Source organism: Perca flavescens, chromosome 7 (genome assembly GCF_004354835.1).
Source record: "Perca flavescens isolate YP-PL-M2 chromosome 7, PFLA_1.0, whole genome shotgun sequence".
NCBI lineage: Eukaryota > Metazoa > Chordata > Actinopteri > Perciformes > Percidae > Perca > Perca flavescens.
The window spans coordinates 8,621,397-8,638,939 of NC_041337.1; the positions used below are offsets into that span (position 1 = coordinate 8,621,397).

The window sequence follows — 17,543 nt, forward strand, 5'->3', positions numbered from 1 at the left end:
TCCTGCAGCGCACGCAAGGTCCCCCTGCTCAAGAAGAAACATGTACAGGCCCGCATGAAGTTCGCCATTCACCACCTGGACGACTCAGAAGAGGCCTGGAAGAAGGTGATGTGGTCAGATGAGACCAAAATAGAACTTTTTGGCCTCCACTCAACTCGTCGTGTTTGGAGGGCAAAGAACACAGAGTACAACCCAAAGAACACCATCCCCACCGTCAAGCATGGTGGTGGCAACATCATGCTTTGGGGTGCTTTTCAGCCAAGGGGACGGGACAACTCCATCGTATTGAGGGGAGGATGGACGGGGCCATGTATCGTGGAATTCTGGACCGACATCTCCTTCCCTCAGTGAGAGAGCTGAAGATGGGTCGAGGATGGATGTTTCAGCACGACAACGACCCTAAGCACACCGCCAAAGCAACAAAAGAGTGGCTGAAGAAGAAGCACATCAAGGTTCTGGAGTGGCCTAGCCAGTCTCCAGACCTGAATCCGATTGAAAATCTTTGGAGGGAGCTTAAAATTCGAGTTGCCAGGCGACAACCTCGGAACCTGAATGATTTGGAGGCTGTCTGCAGGGAGGAGTGGGCCAACATCCCTGCCGAAATGTGCACAAACCTTGTCACCAACTATAAAAACCGTTTGACATCTGTGCTGGCCAATAATGGCTTTTCTACAAAATATTAACATGCTGTTTGTCCAGGGGGTCAAATACTGTCTTTCACTGTTAGAATGTACATATGATTAAAATTGTAGATTTTTGCATTGTTTGTAAGTGGGCAAACCTGCAAAATCAGCAAGGGGTCAAATACTTATTTCCCCCACTGTACACACATACATACACACACACACAAGCAGCAAAGACAAAACTCCAGAGGAAAAATTTGTGTAGGGGTGTAAATCACAAGTTTTTTCACGATATTGTTGTTTTAAAGATTTTTTGACAACAATGTGCTATTTGCTAATATCTTAAAGTCTGTCATGACACAATTTTAATTTAGGGCCCTGCGATCGATATGAGACGATATCATACGCCCATTGAACACAGTTACACTTAGAGCAACTCAGAAAAGGAACGAAAATATGATTTGATAATTTCGTTACTGAGCTCTTTGAGACATTTAAACAATATTTTTAGTAAGAAGAACAAAAATGTGGGAATCTAAAATAAAGGGGCGTCTTACAGACAGATGTTATGATGACGATATTTTTACCCTGCATTGATAATATTGGATTGCTATATCGGTGTGTCGATTAGGGGTGTTGAATTTAATCATGCCGTCAATGCGGTGACTGACCATAACCGATTATTGCCTACTGATGTTGCTTGTTTTTGTTTTTTTCAGTCGCTGCTTTATTTTTTTTGCCTTTTAGTCTGTTGTCTGCTATGTTCAGATATATCGGACTTTTATATTGATTTGAATCGTTGACAGGATATTCGTAATCGAATCGTGGGACCAGAGAAGATTCACAGCCCTAGGATCGATACACCCCTACTTTTAAAGTAGTCAAAAGGAGGTTTTAGGATTGAGAATTTGCTTCGTGGCGTTCATTGTCAGATCACAAGGTGCGTGTCATTCTAAACGGGTGTGTTGGTGTGAATTGTCTTCTCCACAGACAGCGCTCCTCCATCTGGAACCAATTCAGCCAAGCAGAGTCCTTCGGCACAACACCGAGCTATGGGCCAACAGCCTCCCAGCTATCCAGACAGGTACACCAATATACACCAGGCCTGTGACAATTATTGCACACTGGTCCAATTGTCAATTATTTTATATCATCGCGGTTTCTTTGTTTAACCGCGATGAATTGCTAACATTAGCTAAGGTCTTAAAACGTATGACTGGCGATTGTTGGTTTTGTTTAGATATGCCAAATTCTATAGAAGTGATCATTGGTCAGACTATATATTTTAAATTTTTTACAATAAATTGTACAGCAACATTTAGAATTGTTAAAGCTCTGATATGACACGCTTGCCAGCATCCCTCTCAAACACGGTCTTAATCTTCCATTTTAAAAATAAATAAATAAAAATGAGCCATAAATTAGCCCTGATCCTCTCAAAGCAAGGCTCTGGGGGGTTTGTGCTACAATGTGGCCCATTAGCATCTCTTGTGGCCCGCATTCTCCTCGTTAACCAGAAAGACAGAAAATCCCCTTTTATGGTCACCGTTTGGATGGCGAAGCAAAGAAAAAGAGACCGATTAATGAATGACTCTCACTCCCTCTTTGATCTTTCTTTTTCAACAGGATTACCTGTGTCGAGACGTTTTTAATCCATTGCTGCAGCAATTCTCAAGCCATGATTTCTCGCCCTCAGCCGCTCGGTTTTGCATGCCTAGGAGCGTGTGTTCCCCTTCTCCTCATTTAGCCCTCTGTCCACGGTGCAATTTGTGGGGAAAAAAAGCAGAGGAGGGGATGTTTTTGTTTAGTTTGTTGCACAACCATACCATGGTATATGGACCAGGCATACCAAAACGCTTATTTATGACCTTCAATATCCAATGGAAAATAATCTAAAAATTAGGGCTGCACAATAGATCATTTTGTTATCGCCATCGCAATATTAGTCTCGCTTTGCCAGACCATCCACACGCTGCGTAGCGAAGGAAGGTCTGGCTACTCCACACAGCATGCTGGGATGGGAGAAAAAAAACCTGATCTGGTTTATTGGCATTTCTCTAAACCAATCACAATCGTCCTGGGCGGCGCTAAGCGCCGGACGGAGCCGCTGTAAAATAGTCGCGCGAGAGAAAACTGAGATTTACCCTGCAGAGATCTGAGGAGCAGTTAACCATAGTCCTCAGAAATCCACCGGAGGTTAGAATTCCAACACAAAGAAAGCGGAAGGTAACGGACATACCTGCATCCGCCGGAATTTCCGGAGGCACCGGAGAAATCCCAGAAGTGAAACGTCGTGGATATAGACTATCGCAATATTAACTGGGGCAATAAACACATCGCGAAAGGCTGCGACATATTGCGAAAGACACTCGGAGATTTTTTTTTTTATCCGTAGAAAAACGGCACTTTAAAATGTACTAGTATGTAGAAAAGGGGAAATCCCACGCATCCCCCATCCCCCCCATCCCCACCCTTGCAAATCGCATGCTACCTCCGTTGATTCCTCAGCAGCAGCCCCCCCCCATCTCGTCTGTGTCTAATCTCCAACACAAGCCTTGGGTCAGCCCGGGCTACAGCATCAAGTGTGTAAACACTTCTCCACGCCAGAGCCGCTAAGAAGGCCTAGACTCTTTAGATTTGGGCGTGAGCACAGTAAAGTTCCCGCTGAGGCATTGTAATGAGCTCGGCGAAGCATTAAAGTATGCCCCCGTTATCTGCCGCTGAACTGTATAAGCACCACGGCTCTGTGAAGGATTTAGGTCTGCGCTGTGATATGAAACCAAACAGGAAGAGGCTCACGCTGCTGTAATGAAGGTGGCGGCAGTGTCTGCATCCTACTGGACACTAGGGCTGCTAAGTATTGTGCTTTTTACTCCACTACATTAATCTGACAGCTTCAGTTACTAGTTACTTTACAAATGAAGATTTTTGCACAGAAAACACACGTAGTTTATATTATACAATGTTTTATTATAAATTAAACTGCCCATCAATTTAACGGCATACAAGTCCAGCTGAAATTATGAGCCGTTTGGATCGCTTCCAGGAATTTTCTTATTAGTAAAGTACTTGTACTTTTAATACTTAGGGTCCTATCTCGTACCCGGCGCAGAGCAAAGCCTTTTGCTAGTTTAAGACCGACGCAGTTGTCAGTTTCCCGTCCAGCGCCCGCGTCGTTTAAATAGCAAATGCACCTGCGCCCATGGGCGTGCAGGTCTTACAGGGAGGTGCGTTCAGGTGAATTCTTGGTATTGCCATCTTGAGGCAGCGGGAAGTGATCGCGCCATTGACCAACAAAAACCTGGTCTAAAGTCAAAAACGCAGCATTTCATTGTTATTTTAACAGCGCATTAGTAAAATGGGCCTAGGCTCATGCACAGCGCGCACACTATGTTTGTTACACACACACACAGGGAAGCGCAGCAGCACACACATGCAAAAGATTGGAAATAAAAATATTTCTGTGCAAATCCGCCATCATAAAAGCGATGCGCCAAGGTCTAAACGTGCCTGGCTTTTAAAGGGAATGGGAGATGACACTCTGATTGGTGTATTGCATGTGACACCCAAAACACACCTATGAATTAATGAAGGATCTGAATACTTCTTACTTATTCTCTACTCTCTTCACAAAAGAGTTTAGATTCTCTGCCCGAGCCCGACCCGAGCCCGGCCCGACCCGTTATTTTCCGCCACTATCCTCGGGCCGGGCCCTTGATCAAGCATTTGTGTTTTTTTTTAATCATTACTTTAGCCTAATTGGGTGGGGAGAAAGCTATGCCATAATCACAACTATTATCTATTTAGGCCAAAGTAACAAATGTGTCCAAAAAGTTACACAAGTTGGACTACAGTTACAAAATGCAACATGTGTCATGCGCAGAGTCTCCTCCTCTCGCACGCATCACACCGGGGCTGCGGGCTGTATTGTGGAGCTTAAGTGCAACACGGAGCTTGAGGATGTAAAGAAAAAAAGAACAACGGGAGAATTATCCTTTGAGCAAGTTTGGAGGAAAGTCGGCGGTATGGAACCATTTTAAACAAGTCGTGGGCAGTGACAACATATGTGTCGGCTTTGTTGAGTGCATTAAGTGCGGCCGCTGTTCGCCTATGACAGCAAATAAAACGGGGACGTGGATGATAAACAGACACATGAAGCAGGCTCGCCAAGGCAGAAAAGATGATAGTCAGCCTTCAACCTCCTCTTTTGTTACTTCTCCAAGCGTAGGCTCTCCCTGAGGGGGAGGCAAGCCGGCAAGCCCTCACAGAGAAATACGTTGAGTTTTTTACTTTTCTTCATTCAGATTTGCGATCCGTTCCATTCTGAATAAACAAACAGCGCAGTTTACATGCTTTGCGCCTGTTGCATTATTCATTAAGATCATTTTAAACAGATTTTTGCAGTTCAAACAACTCTGAATTGTAGTTGAGAACGTCAGTTATAACGCCCCACGGATTAAAAAAGTGTCTGGTTGAAATCGGGCTCGGGCTCATAATTCCAGTTAATGTGTCGGGCCGGGCTCGGACACAACGTGCATGGGCTCGGGCTGGGTCGGGCTTGATTTTTTTTCTTTGGGCCCGAACGAAGCTCTACTTCACAATAGGGAGCATCTATAACTTGCATGTGCTGTGGTTCACATGCAGGCATTACTGCCAACATGACCAATAAGATTGTCCAGCACTAAGTGCATACATTTTTATTTATTGTTTTCCCCACAGCAGATAATCCTTCGCCTTGAGACAGGTCACAGATCTTGGATCAGTATTGTGAGCACCTGAATATATTGAAATATACATTATATAAGTGTTGTATGTAACTGTATGTATTCATCATCAACCTGTATTTAGTTCTCGGAGGTACTATTGTGGGAAAGCCGTCATTTTCAGCGCGGCCGAGATTACACAAAATAAAAACACAATCCAATTTAGAACACACTACACCAGCAGTGCAAAAAGTGTAAAATACAATGACTGGAATAGAAACAAGGACATGCAAGTCCCTGAAACAACTATGTAAAAATAAATCGGATAAATAATAAAAGAATCAAGATCAAATCAAGGACATTTAAATTACAAAAAAAAATTTGATCATTTTGAAACATGCCAAAATTGTACCTTGTAATAATTGTTCTTTATTTATCGTTTGTCCACATTTGTATGTCTATTTTATATGCTATTCATGGGCTGCCTTTCAATTCACGTCTCAAGACGAGATATTGTGCCATATTCTCATAAAACACAAACAAATAGATAAAGAAGTAAAACACGGGTAAATATATATTCATAGCTACAGCATGTGGGTCACATAACGTGTTTATGTGATCTTTTCTGTGGTAGGAATGGTGACACCGAGATGAGGAACTCTTTCCCACCAAGAGAGATGGGAACACTCATCACGTCAGGCTCCAAGCAGGTAAGACCACAGCCAAAATCATTAAGTGCTATTCAATTTTACAGTTTATTATGTTTGTAATCTACTCATTCTGCTCTGGTGCCAATTGATTTCAATTAAAGCGTTAATCTGAAGGCTGTCCTTTTTTAGGCCACTGGACTAAAATGCACATGAACCGGGGATTTTCTGGGTTTGACTGCAGCCTGGAACCGATGTTGTAGCATGTAGGGCTGGGTATCAAATGCAATACTTTTCAGGCACCGGCCAGATTGCCTCTAAAGTATAGAGTATCAAAAAATGCCTCGTCATTCAATACCCAATTTCAATTACTAAGGAGTAAATGACATCAGCGTCCGTGAGCCGGTAAGAATTAATATGGGGGTGGCGCCTGTTAGGGGACCAAGCGGAATTGTTGGAAGTTTCAAAATATGATTTCACAGTAATGAAGGCTGGGGTTGTAACGGCCATGAGTGATCCTATGAGTGTGGTAAAATACCTCTTCTCCCCCCCTCAAATTTATCAATGGTTGGAACTTATGTCAGAAATGGTGTCATATGAACACATGCTGACCAGAATTAATAATGAAAATGAAGGATTTGAAGTGCCCATATTATGAAAAAAACACCTTTTCTGGGATTTGGGGTGTTCTTTTGTGTCTCTGATGCTTCCACACACATACAAACTTTGAAAAAAATCCATCCATGCTGTTTTGAGTGAGATACGGTTTCTGAATTTGTCCTGCCTTCAGTCTCCGGGTGAGCTAGTCAAAATCGGCTCAGACGTCACAGTCAGAAATGAGCTGGCTAACCACAACCGTTAGCATGCTAACGCTAGAGTTAGAATGCTAATGCTAACGCTAGCATGCTACGTCGTTCTCAATAGCAAAGCACTGCTACAACACACACAAGTTCACCATAATCTACAAAAGAACTACTTACATGTGCGCCCTCATTTAGAAGTCTCCCAGCTAATCCTGCCTTGTAACTGACCAAAGTTGGAGAAACAGGTTTTCTTTTACTGTCTCTAGAGTTAGCTAGCTGACATGCTCTATATATATATATATATATATATATATATATATATATATATATATATATAATGGACCAATAGACCCCGTTGCTCTGGACGGAGACCAGTGAGGCTATTAGAAGCACTTTTCCGGTGATCTCTTGCTTTACTGCGCAGCCTCCAACTGACCGAGACAACGTAAATGTGACGTGAGCAACGTGTCTGAAAGTTGTAAGTCTTCTGGTAGCTGTGACAAGAGAAATCTCAATCATTTCCAATCTTACAGAGATGGAGAGTGTAGGTAATTATTGCTAACTAACATGCTAGTTAACATTCGTAATTAAACCTAAACCGCTCATGTAAGTCGAAACTGCCTGCGAGCTTCTCCTGTACTATACGGTAATTCCTCTACTGTGCGACAGTAAGTCACTTGGTTATGACACAATCGTTAGCCTATTTTTACAAAAGCGTCTGCTACGGAGCTATAACGTGAGGTACAAGGTAATGGAGCCTTTTATACATTGTCGTGTTTCTTTAGAAATAAACAATGGACAAATAGTCTTTAAACGCTTCAGATGTAAAGTTATTCACTGTCAAGTGACGTAAAAAAAAAATGGCGGTCAGCGGAATGCTAACAAGAGGTGATACCTTTGTAGCAACAAAATGGCGCCATCGGAGGTTCGAGTTCTGAAGCAAAGCTTACCCTCTTGGCTACTGGGAATGTGCGAGTGCAATCAAAGATAGTACAGAAGAAGAAGATGAAAAGAGGTCTCACTCTGTAGCTAAAACAGAGCCCAGGTGAAAAGAGGATCTGCAGCAGTGAGAGAGAGCTGTGCAGTACAACAACAAATATGGTTTTTAAAATTAAACCATGTAAACCTATTCTGTTAAAACCTTAAAATACAGTTATGAACCTGAAAATGAGCATAATATGAGCGCTTTAAGTGGTCGTGGGATCACTTTTTTGCCTTTGGTATTGCTGCTATATTGTAATGATAGAGACATACCACTGTAGTTGCTGGATTTGTTTAATTCATTGTTTTTATTTTTTACTATTATTACATATTTTGATTCCGAGTGTATGTATGGGACTTTATACATATTATTGAGCCACAACAATGCTGTCCGTTCTGTTCTGATTGATTGACACTCTAATAAAAGTAAAAACTTGAATTACAAAAGAAACATGGGGGTGGCAGTAGCTCAGTCTGTGGGGAATCGGGTTGGGAACCGGAGGGTCGCCAGTTAAAGTTCAGAAACCGACCAAAGTATGGAGGTGGGCTGGTAGCTGGAGAGGTGCTAGTTCACCTCCTGGGTTCACCTCCGACTGCTCGGGGCAGTCCCCTCCCTCTGACATCTCTCCATCTGTGCGTGTATAGGACCTGAGCATGGGTGTGTATTTCAGGCCTGTTTTGTAGTGTGTAATTTCCCTTTTTGGGATTAATAAAGTATAAATTATTATTGTGTGTGATTGGCTGTCTTGCGTTACACCAGTGTTTCCTCTGTTGATTTTGTAGTGGCGGCCCGCCATGGCAAAATTTCTGCCACCACGGTATCAAAAATAAGTAGTCACGGTTGCCTTTTAAAGTATCCTGCCGACATAATGCTCCCATAGTAAGAGCTGAAAAATAAATGAAAAGATACTGCGCAGTAATGTTTGTTGTTTTTGTAAAGAATCTTTTAAGAACCGGTATCAAAGTCATGGTATTGGTATCGCTGCTGGTACCGAACTTTTTGTTTTACGACACCCAGCCCTAGTGGTTATGGAATTTATTTTTTTGTGCCTGTCAAGAAGTGCAACAGTCTGAAAAGCTGCCGTCGTTGTCTGTGACCTACAGGGCTGTCTGGTGGTAGAGCTGGACCGCAGCCAGCGGGGCTTCGGCTTCAGTCTGAGAGGAGGGAAAGAGTACAACATGGGCCTGTTCATCCTGCGCCTGGCCGAGGACGGACCGGCTCTTAAAGACGGCAGGATACACGTGAGTGTTTTATTTTTTTAGTAAACTGGGTAATACTACTTTGCACTATTACCTTTTACATGAAATTGATAGGTCTTACTCTGGGGGTTTCAATGTGTGACACTGTGGGCCGTCATCAGATAAAATCGAGACAACTGCGCCCTAAGTTAAAAGGGTTGGAATTTTTCCCTCCAATTGTTACATATTAGGGCTGTCAAAATGAACGCGTTTATAACGGTCACTCATTTTTTTAAACCGGCAACACGCAGGTTCTGTTATTTTGCTCCGTAGTTTGGGAAATCGGGAAGCTGCAGCAGTAACGTAGTGGACGGTGCTGCCAACGTGGCGACTTTCTCTCTAGATTTAGCGACTTTTCAGACCCTCTTAGCGACTTCTGGTTTATTCCCATGCATGCAGTCCACAGATCCTGCGCAACGGAGATGGAACGGAACGAGAGCAGGTCTTGCGTGTCTTTATAGTACATCCATGAACGGGAGTGGATGGCTAGCACGAACAATGCTCCCTGAGCAGAAATAAATAAATAGTTTCTTTTGAATGTCAAGTTGAGTTCCAAAGCCCTTCCAGATGGTTCTCTCCACAAGAATAAAGTTATTTGCATGTACTGTTGATATGAATTCGGTTAACACTGGAGGAGTCAAGTTGTCAAGTACCACTTGAGCATTAAAAACTTAAAAAAAAATATCCCTTTTTTAAAGTACATCTAGAAAGGATAAAAATGTGATTAATTTGTGTCTAGTTTGTGTGTGTGTGTGCAATTAATCACAATTGTAATTGATTGACAGCACTGTGTGTGTGTGTGTGTGTGTGTGTGTGTGTGTGTGTGACATGTATTTTTGCAAAGTGGCAAAATTCTATGCCGAATTAGCTACTAGCGCTTTCTCTTTTTGTAATGTAGGTGTTTTGTTTGTAATGTGGTTGAAAGAATCCCAAATTGAAAACGGGTCAAATTTGACTCCAGGACAACAGGAGGGTTAATGCAGGACTTTTACAGGGTATTTGTTATGGTGTGGTGTTAAGTACTTTTACTAAAGTAAAGGATCTGAATGCTTTTTTTTTTTTTTTTTTTTTTATTATTTAATTTTTTTTTTTTCACCTCCACAGGTTGGCGATCAGATAGTGGCGATCAACGGCGAGGCCACCCAGGGCATCACACACACTCGTGCTATTGAACTGATCCAAGCAGGAGGCAGTAAAGTCCACCTGCTGCTTCGGCCCGGCCAGGGCTTGGTCCCGGATCCCAGTGAGTGACCGCTGTCAGCCGCGTGCATGTACAGCATACACCTTGTTAGCACTGCATTTAGAGCTGCGCTTTAGTAGCATATTTACTGTATATGTTTAGAAGCTTTTGTATGGATATGCGTGATAGCAGCAATGCGCTGAGTTTTTTTTAATTTTTTTATTCTCATGCATGTGTTGCCAGCTTCTCTCTTCTTGACTTCTCTCTGCTGTCGTTCTCACTTCTTCTATCTGGATCTACCTCTTGTGCTCTTTATCTGCTCCTGTTTTCTGCATTGGCACGGCTGTCTATTTCTACCTATTTATCTTTTCCTCCTATAGGTCTGAACTCTTCTTCCACCCTGTGCTTCTACATGAAACCAGAGCATCAATAAAGGCCTCACTGCTTTTCTCGGTCTGTCCCTAATTACCTTGGTAAACCTTGTACTCCTTGTACTTTTGCCTTTTGACCTCTCCTTTCAAAAGGGATTCATCTATCAGATTCAAAGGGTATCCTCGTTAGTTTTTTTTTCAAACCTGGACCTTATTTACCTATGTTTTTTGTGTGTGCAAGTGACTGATGTGTGACGCTGTGACCCCCCCCCGGCAGCCGCGAACCGGGCTGCGTTTGTAACCCTATGGGGCGATTTCGTCACCTAAACGTGCTGTTTTTGCCACTGACCAGTAGGGTTGGGTACCGAAACCCGGTTCACTACGGAACCGGTTCCTATGCAACAGGTAGGAATCGGACCGGATTAGAACGAAAATTTCAGTTCCACTTAATGTGTCGACTGAAATATTTTCCCTCTGTCGCTCCGAAACGGACGTAAAAGCATATTAGCCATTCACTTTTCAGTTTTTCAAGAATCGGTTTAGTAATCGGAATTGTTTTAAAAGTACCGGTTCGGCATCGGAATCGTAAAAATCCAAACGATACCCAAACCTACTGACAGGCTCAGGTTGTTATTCTAAGGGTCTGACAACATTATGAAAAGGATTTTTTTTTTTTAAAGAGTAATAACCAGAAACTGCTCCGAGATTGCTATTGTTAAACCCACCAGACTCCATTTAAATAATCAATACTTTAGCGTGTATAGTGCCTGTTTATTTCCACATGTAAAAGGGTGCATCGGCTCGGTGATTGTTGAAACCGTTGAAACCAAAATTAGTTTTCATAGTTTTTATTTACATGGAGTCTGGTGGGTTTGGCAATAGTGATTTCAGGGATGTTTTTTATGTTCCAAAACAAGCCTGGTCTCACAGAATTCCGTGAATTGATCACAAACTGTTTACACCGCGTTACGTGGTGGTGGCGGCACGGAATGTGTGAAAATTCCGTGTGGCAACCACGGAAAACAATGAGAAGATGACGTAGCGTTAGGAGCGACTACGGTAGCGAGTGGTATAAAAGCCCGAAAATCGGCGTAGGCAGGTTGGTCGGGGTGGTGGAGGGGTCAAACAACACAGGACCTTCACCCAGGGGACCGGGCACCGTGTCACGTTCCCTAAACCCAACCGTCCCGTTGTTGTCTCACGTGTCATGGAAACATAAGGTCACCCACGACCTTTTCCTTAAGTTAGGGGGCCATGTTAATTTCACGGAATTCTTCCGTGGGCCCATCATGGAATATTTAGCGATTCCGTGAAACTGCCACCGATTTTTGAGGTAAGGGGCCATGTTCGTTTCACGGAATTCTGTGAGATCAGGTTGTCCAAAAAAGGATCTTACTCTTTGACAGAAATGTCTGTCTCTGTACGGATCTGTTCCATGATGTTGTCAGACACTTTGAACAATGATCTGAGCTTGTCTGTGGCAAAACGAGCACTTTTGGGGGGACGTAAAGCGGTCTCGCTTAATACTGGGCCAACTTCAAAGATTGTCGTTCCTGTCAGTCACTAAGACCCAAAAACATGGGAAAATAGGGTCCAGGTTGAAGAAAAAAAAAACAAAACGAAGTTACTCTTTAAGTGTCGTTCTCTGTCCCTTCCTTCATCCCCATGATCAATCTGAAGAAAAAGAGAGATCAGTTAGCAGAGTTCCTCTTCCCCCGGAGGGCTGAACCAAAGCAGTGAGTCCTCGAAGAATGAACAGACCTGCAGGAGCGCTGGGAGGCTTCAGAGCTCTGCAAGTCGATGTTTGGTTTTTTTTTTAAGGGCATTGCAAAAAAAAAAACACAACCTGGGATGCCACTGAACACACACCTCATCCTGAATGAAGATGGAGGCCTGGAGAATAATCCCTAACTCGATATCGATCCGTGAGTGACGAGCGGTAAAAAGGATCCGTGTGCATTCACTGGCATCAACCTTTGAATCCAAAGACCACGTTTACCAAATGAATTTCTATGAGTTATCGCTCCTAGAAATCCAAAAGCTCATTTCAGCCCCACTTTAAGTTCATCACTCTTCTTTTTCTCTCTCTGGTTTTTCTGCTGCATAGATCTGCTCTCAATCACAGCTGTGCAATTCTTATCAGCACCGGGGTGGGTGGGTGGGTGGGGGGTGGTGGGGTGGAATTGAAACGTCATTGCTGGGTGAACGCCAGCACCTTTTTCCCATTGATGGCTGTGTCGCCGGCTGATACATATCTCAAACAAGGCAAATGTTTAGAGCGATATCGCAGAGGGTTATTACAGAAAGCGAGCGAGGCGGACATTTTTTTTTTTTTTTTTTTATCACAATATGAGGATATTGTGCTTCTGTTGCATGACATGTTTAATCTTCCATTTTTTTTACTGAATGTGTGAAATAACATTTTAGCTTATGCAGGCAGTGGTGGGAGAACTATTCACATCCTTCACTTAGGTAAAAGGTACTAATACCACACTGTAGAAATACTCTTACTGTTACAAGTAAAGGTCCTGCATTTAAACAAACAAAAAAAAATGTTACTTAAGTAAACGTATGTAAGTATCATCAGGAAAATGTACTTAAAGTGATTAAAGTAAAAGTACTCAATGCAAAAAAATCTCTTTTTTAGAAACCGGAAACAATCCAAGCAGTTCTGTTAAACAACTAAGTGTTTAATGGTCTAATCATTTCAGCTGGACTTAGTAGGCCCTTATAGTGTAGGGTAGTTTAGTTTATAATAAAACATGGTATTTTATAAACAATCTAAATTTGTAAAGTAACTCAAGCTGTCAGGTGAATGTAGTGGAGTAAAAAGTACAATATTTCTCTCTGAAATGTAGAAGTAGAAAGTGGCGTGAAAAGGAAAGACTCAGAAGTGAACTTCAGTACAGTACTAGAGTAAATGTAGTCGGTTAGATTCCACCAGGGGGTCCAGACCCCCCTAGAGGACATGCGTTTGTCACTCGGCTCCAACGTTTTCTTACTCCCCATTGCTTGTTTCTCAGGTTCAAAGGACAAAGTAACCATTCCAACCTCAAGCTTCCCCAGACTCTCTGTATCTGACGGCCAGTCGGCTCCGGCCTCCCCATCCTCGGTCTCCCTCTCGGCCTCGGAACTGTCCCCGTCTTCGCCCAAAACCTCCGCCCCGGAGGACTTCTCCGGGGGGGATCCCAGGGCGCCGGGGTCCCCTGGTGCCGGGCAGGAGCACGCTAGGCAGGCCAACCAGTCGAGAGGACAGCAGCTCTCTCACCAGAACCCCAGGCGCACCACCAGCCCCAGCACCCACACCGGGACAACCAGCCGGAGTGAGTCCAAGCCCTCCGGTCCCGTGGGAGCCTCGGATCGCCAAGAGCGCTCCCAGAGCCCCAGGAAAGCCGAGCGAGGCCACAGCGGATCCTTGGAGGATGTGGGGAAAGACCGAAAACCCCGAGGGCAGCAGAGAGACCACCGCTCCTCCAGCCCCAGGAAGAGCTCCAAGAGGGAGCCGGACCCCGCTGTGCCCCTGAAGAACCCGGAGGAGGAGCCCCAGAGCCCCCGGCGTCCAGCCGGCCAACAACCCAGCGCCGCCTCCGGAGAAGGCCAAGACCGGAGGTACATGGAGGAGGACGGGGCCTACCGGCAGGAGAGGGGGGCCACGGAGGGCGGAGACAAAAGCTCGGGGACCGGCGAGCGCAAGAAGAGCAAAAGGGCCGAGCAAGAGGCAGCGGCGCAGAAATCCCTCTCGCAGGCTCCCGGGGAGAGGGCCGGTTCGGACGCCGACGGCGGCACCCTGAGCCGGAGGAGCCGAAGGGAGAAGGGGGACAAGGAACGTCAGGAGAGCAAGTACCATGGGCCGCCTGAAGAAGTGAACCGGAAGGATCCCAGAGGGTCGAGCAGTAGCATCCAGGACCCCAGCTGCAACGGGACCGCCACCAGCAAGAAGGCTCCCATCACCCCCGGTCCGTGGAAAGTTCCCAGTTCTGCGAAGATCCAGTCCCAGGCGGATATCTGATCTCCGATATCCTCCCAGGACTCTCGGCGAACATTAAGAGAAAGCTGAGCCACTAAAAGATGTACTTTTCAGGATGGAAGGATTACAATTTTTTGATTTTCTAACGATCCACGGACAAAGCAGATCACTGTGTAACCAGCAATGTGGCTTCTCATGAATTTTTCTTTTTTTATTTTTTCACCCAGTTTGCCTCGGTCAGTTTGCATCCAGCAGCTGACAGTACGTGATCGTACCGACAGGAGTGTTTGTACTGTGCGAAGACGAGTGTGTGTAACAGGTTGGTTCTGAGGGAGATTTTTATTTTTATTTTTTTGGGATGCTACACTGAAGTCTATTGTGTGCCAATCAGAGACTCCGGTTATAAAGAAGCTGCTCCGTATTGCACTCACTGTGAGACAGTACCCGCCTCGATGAAGGATCCCGCTTTGATTTATTATTTTATTTTTTTTGTGTGTCACTTTGTAAGTTTTGAGACAGTCGCTCTGCTTTTTCTTCCTGGTGAGATTGATTCACCGTTGCTGTCACTAGAAAGCGACACCGCTGAGTTTATCTTAAAAATCGTCCGCAGAAGGATGTCTTCTACGGTCTTTTTTTTTTTTTTTCTTTCTTTCTTTCTTTTTTTTCTTTCCGAGAGTCAGACTAGAATTGTGTACTGTATGGGTGGCTGTATTCATGCACATTAATCGACCCTCTGATCCCGTTGGCTTATCGGAGGGCAGACCGACTACCCCGGAGCTTTATATGCATCAATCAGCAGACCAGATACTTGTGGTTCTAGTTCTTAATGTTTGTTATATGGGTGTTGATATTAAAAAGCATAGTGTAATTTATTGAAATTATATGTGAGCAAAAAAACTGTTAGTACACACATCCATGTTGAGTCATTTCACTTTTGATGTGGACTTAATGCTGGAAATAGAATGCGTAGACGAGCATTGTCACCTAAAAACAATAACCCTACGAAATCTATACATTCTATTTCTAAGATGTCGTGGTCTGTGAACAGTCACGCCAGCCTGATTCATGATGTTGTCTACTGTTAGCAGCTCTGTGTTTTAGATCCTCTGGCTATGTGTGTGTATGTATACAAGCTGACTGGTAGGCCTGTGTCTTTTTTTTTATTTAATTTTTTAGATGACTCATATGTAGCAGTGACTATACTTAATCCGAAACCTATATCATTTAACAAAGTGACTACTCATATATTGACACATACTTTAGATGAGTAGCGGAGCGTGATTGTAAGAAGTGAGACCTCTGCCTTCAACTTAAATGAAAACTTTAAGAGAGAATTGTATTTTTATGATCACAAATGTAGGCACAAACAAAACCTATCCCCTTTCCCTCATTCTAACCTCCAAATCTATTTTTTGATCAACTTTGTTTTATTTAGTACATAACCCATAATGTGAGAAAAATGTAAATGTTTGATTTATTTGTTCATCATTAACAAAATCATGGCTGTCACGTTTTTTTGATTTTTTTGATTTTTTTTTTTTTTTCCTTTTTGTCTTTCATTATAAATAAAGCCAGACACTCATATTTTCCACACAATGAGAGAAAGTCATCACAATATGCTTCCCTTTAGCGGTTGCACACAGTGCATAATGTGAAAATGGCTCGACTTGCTTCTTTGGGAGTCCTATTTAAAATTGCTCTATAAAGATTATCAAATTTAATCAAACAGGGATTTAAGTCCTAGATGAAGAAAAAAAAAATATATATATATATTATATAATTTTTATATTTATTGGGATCAGTTGTGGCCTTCTCTGAAGACAAAATGTAGTGTTTAAATGTTGCTACTGTGGAGTACAGAGACATCTAGTGGTTCATGAAGTGCTATTCACCAACTAGTCGTCGTCTGAGCCGTAGCTTTATCGGCCGGTTTAAGGATGTACAGAAGAAACCCACGCATTGGTCTGTGAAACCACTTACTAATTTATTGTCCACTTTTTTTTTTTTTTTTTTTTTTTTATATGATGGGCTACTGTATAATTTACTGTTCATGCCATTACCGTGTATGATCCTGTGGCCTTGCATCGCTCCAACACACACATATATATATATATATATATATATATATATATATATATATATATATATATATATATATATATATATATATATATATATATATATATATATATATATATATATAAAAAAAGTTTTAGTTTTGACATCATGGTAGTTGTAAATGTTTATAAATTGTACAGCACCTGTATAAATATTTGCCTTCATGCAGAAATACAACCCCCCACCCCTCCCCCTCTGTAAATCGTTTCATTATTTTTTTAAGGGAGCTGAGAGGAAATGATATACTGTAAAATGGGTGAAAAGAAATAATCTGGTCATGGCATTCTGTTCATGCACTGATAAATAAAGGTTTACTGAATAAACATGACTCAAGTATTTTTTTGATTTTGTTTTCCGTGGAGTCAGAGAAGCAAGTACTGCATATCCTATTGATCCTGCACTTCTCTTTGGACGGTATAGCAGCCGGTCACGAGATTTCACATGTTCCTCTTTGCCTCATTGGAGGGTTTGCAACTTTAATATGATAGTTTTTAAACTTTCAGCCGTTTAAACTTCTTTGACTGCCACCACATATTCTCTTAAAACATAGGTTCACATTTTTTCAAGTCTGTCTTAAACCAATAGTCAGGTGTGTGTATGTATATATATATATATATATATATATATATATATATATATATATATATATATATATATAGAGAAACGAGGTTTTGCTTGCTGCAATCAATCACATTCATTCTGGTCCGATCCTGGCCATTTAAAGGTTGTTTCTGATGTAATGATGAAGGAGAAATCCCCAGTCCTCGTTATGTGCTAAAATGCATTAATAGTTTATGAGAAACTAATAGGATATTAGTCGGCCTCTTTAGGCTGGCTTAGTAGCTCCGTCTGTAGGGAGTTGGGGTTGGGAACCAGAGGGTTGCTGGTTCAGGTCCCTGTACGGATTTGCA

At 42.8% G+C, this 17,543-nt stretch overlaps 1 protein-coding gene across 1 annotated transcript in view; it reads left to right on the plus strand.

Annotated features, from left to right (window-relative positions):
• magi3a (membrane associated guanylate kinase, WW and PDZ domain containing 3a) overlaps window positions 1–16,602 on the plus strand; it is a 184,968-nt gene extending 168,366 nt beyond the window's left edge. The window contains exons 17-21 of the mRNA XM_028582397.1: window positions 1,614–1,707; window positions 5,961–6,036; window positions 8,862–8,999; window positions 10,101–10,239; window positions 13,571–16,602. Coding sequence (XP_028438198.1) covers window positions 1,614–1,707; window positions 5,961–6,036; window positions 8,862–8,999; window positions 10,101–10,239; window positions 13,571–14,556 — 1,433 coding nt within the window. The 3' untranslated portion in view covers window positions 14,557–16,602. The remainder of the gene's footprint in view (window positions 1–1,613; window positions 1,708–5,960; window positions 6,037–8,861; window positions 9,000–10,100; window positions 10,240–13,570) is intronic.
• Window positions 16,603–17,543: the final 941 nt, after the last annotated feature.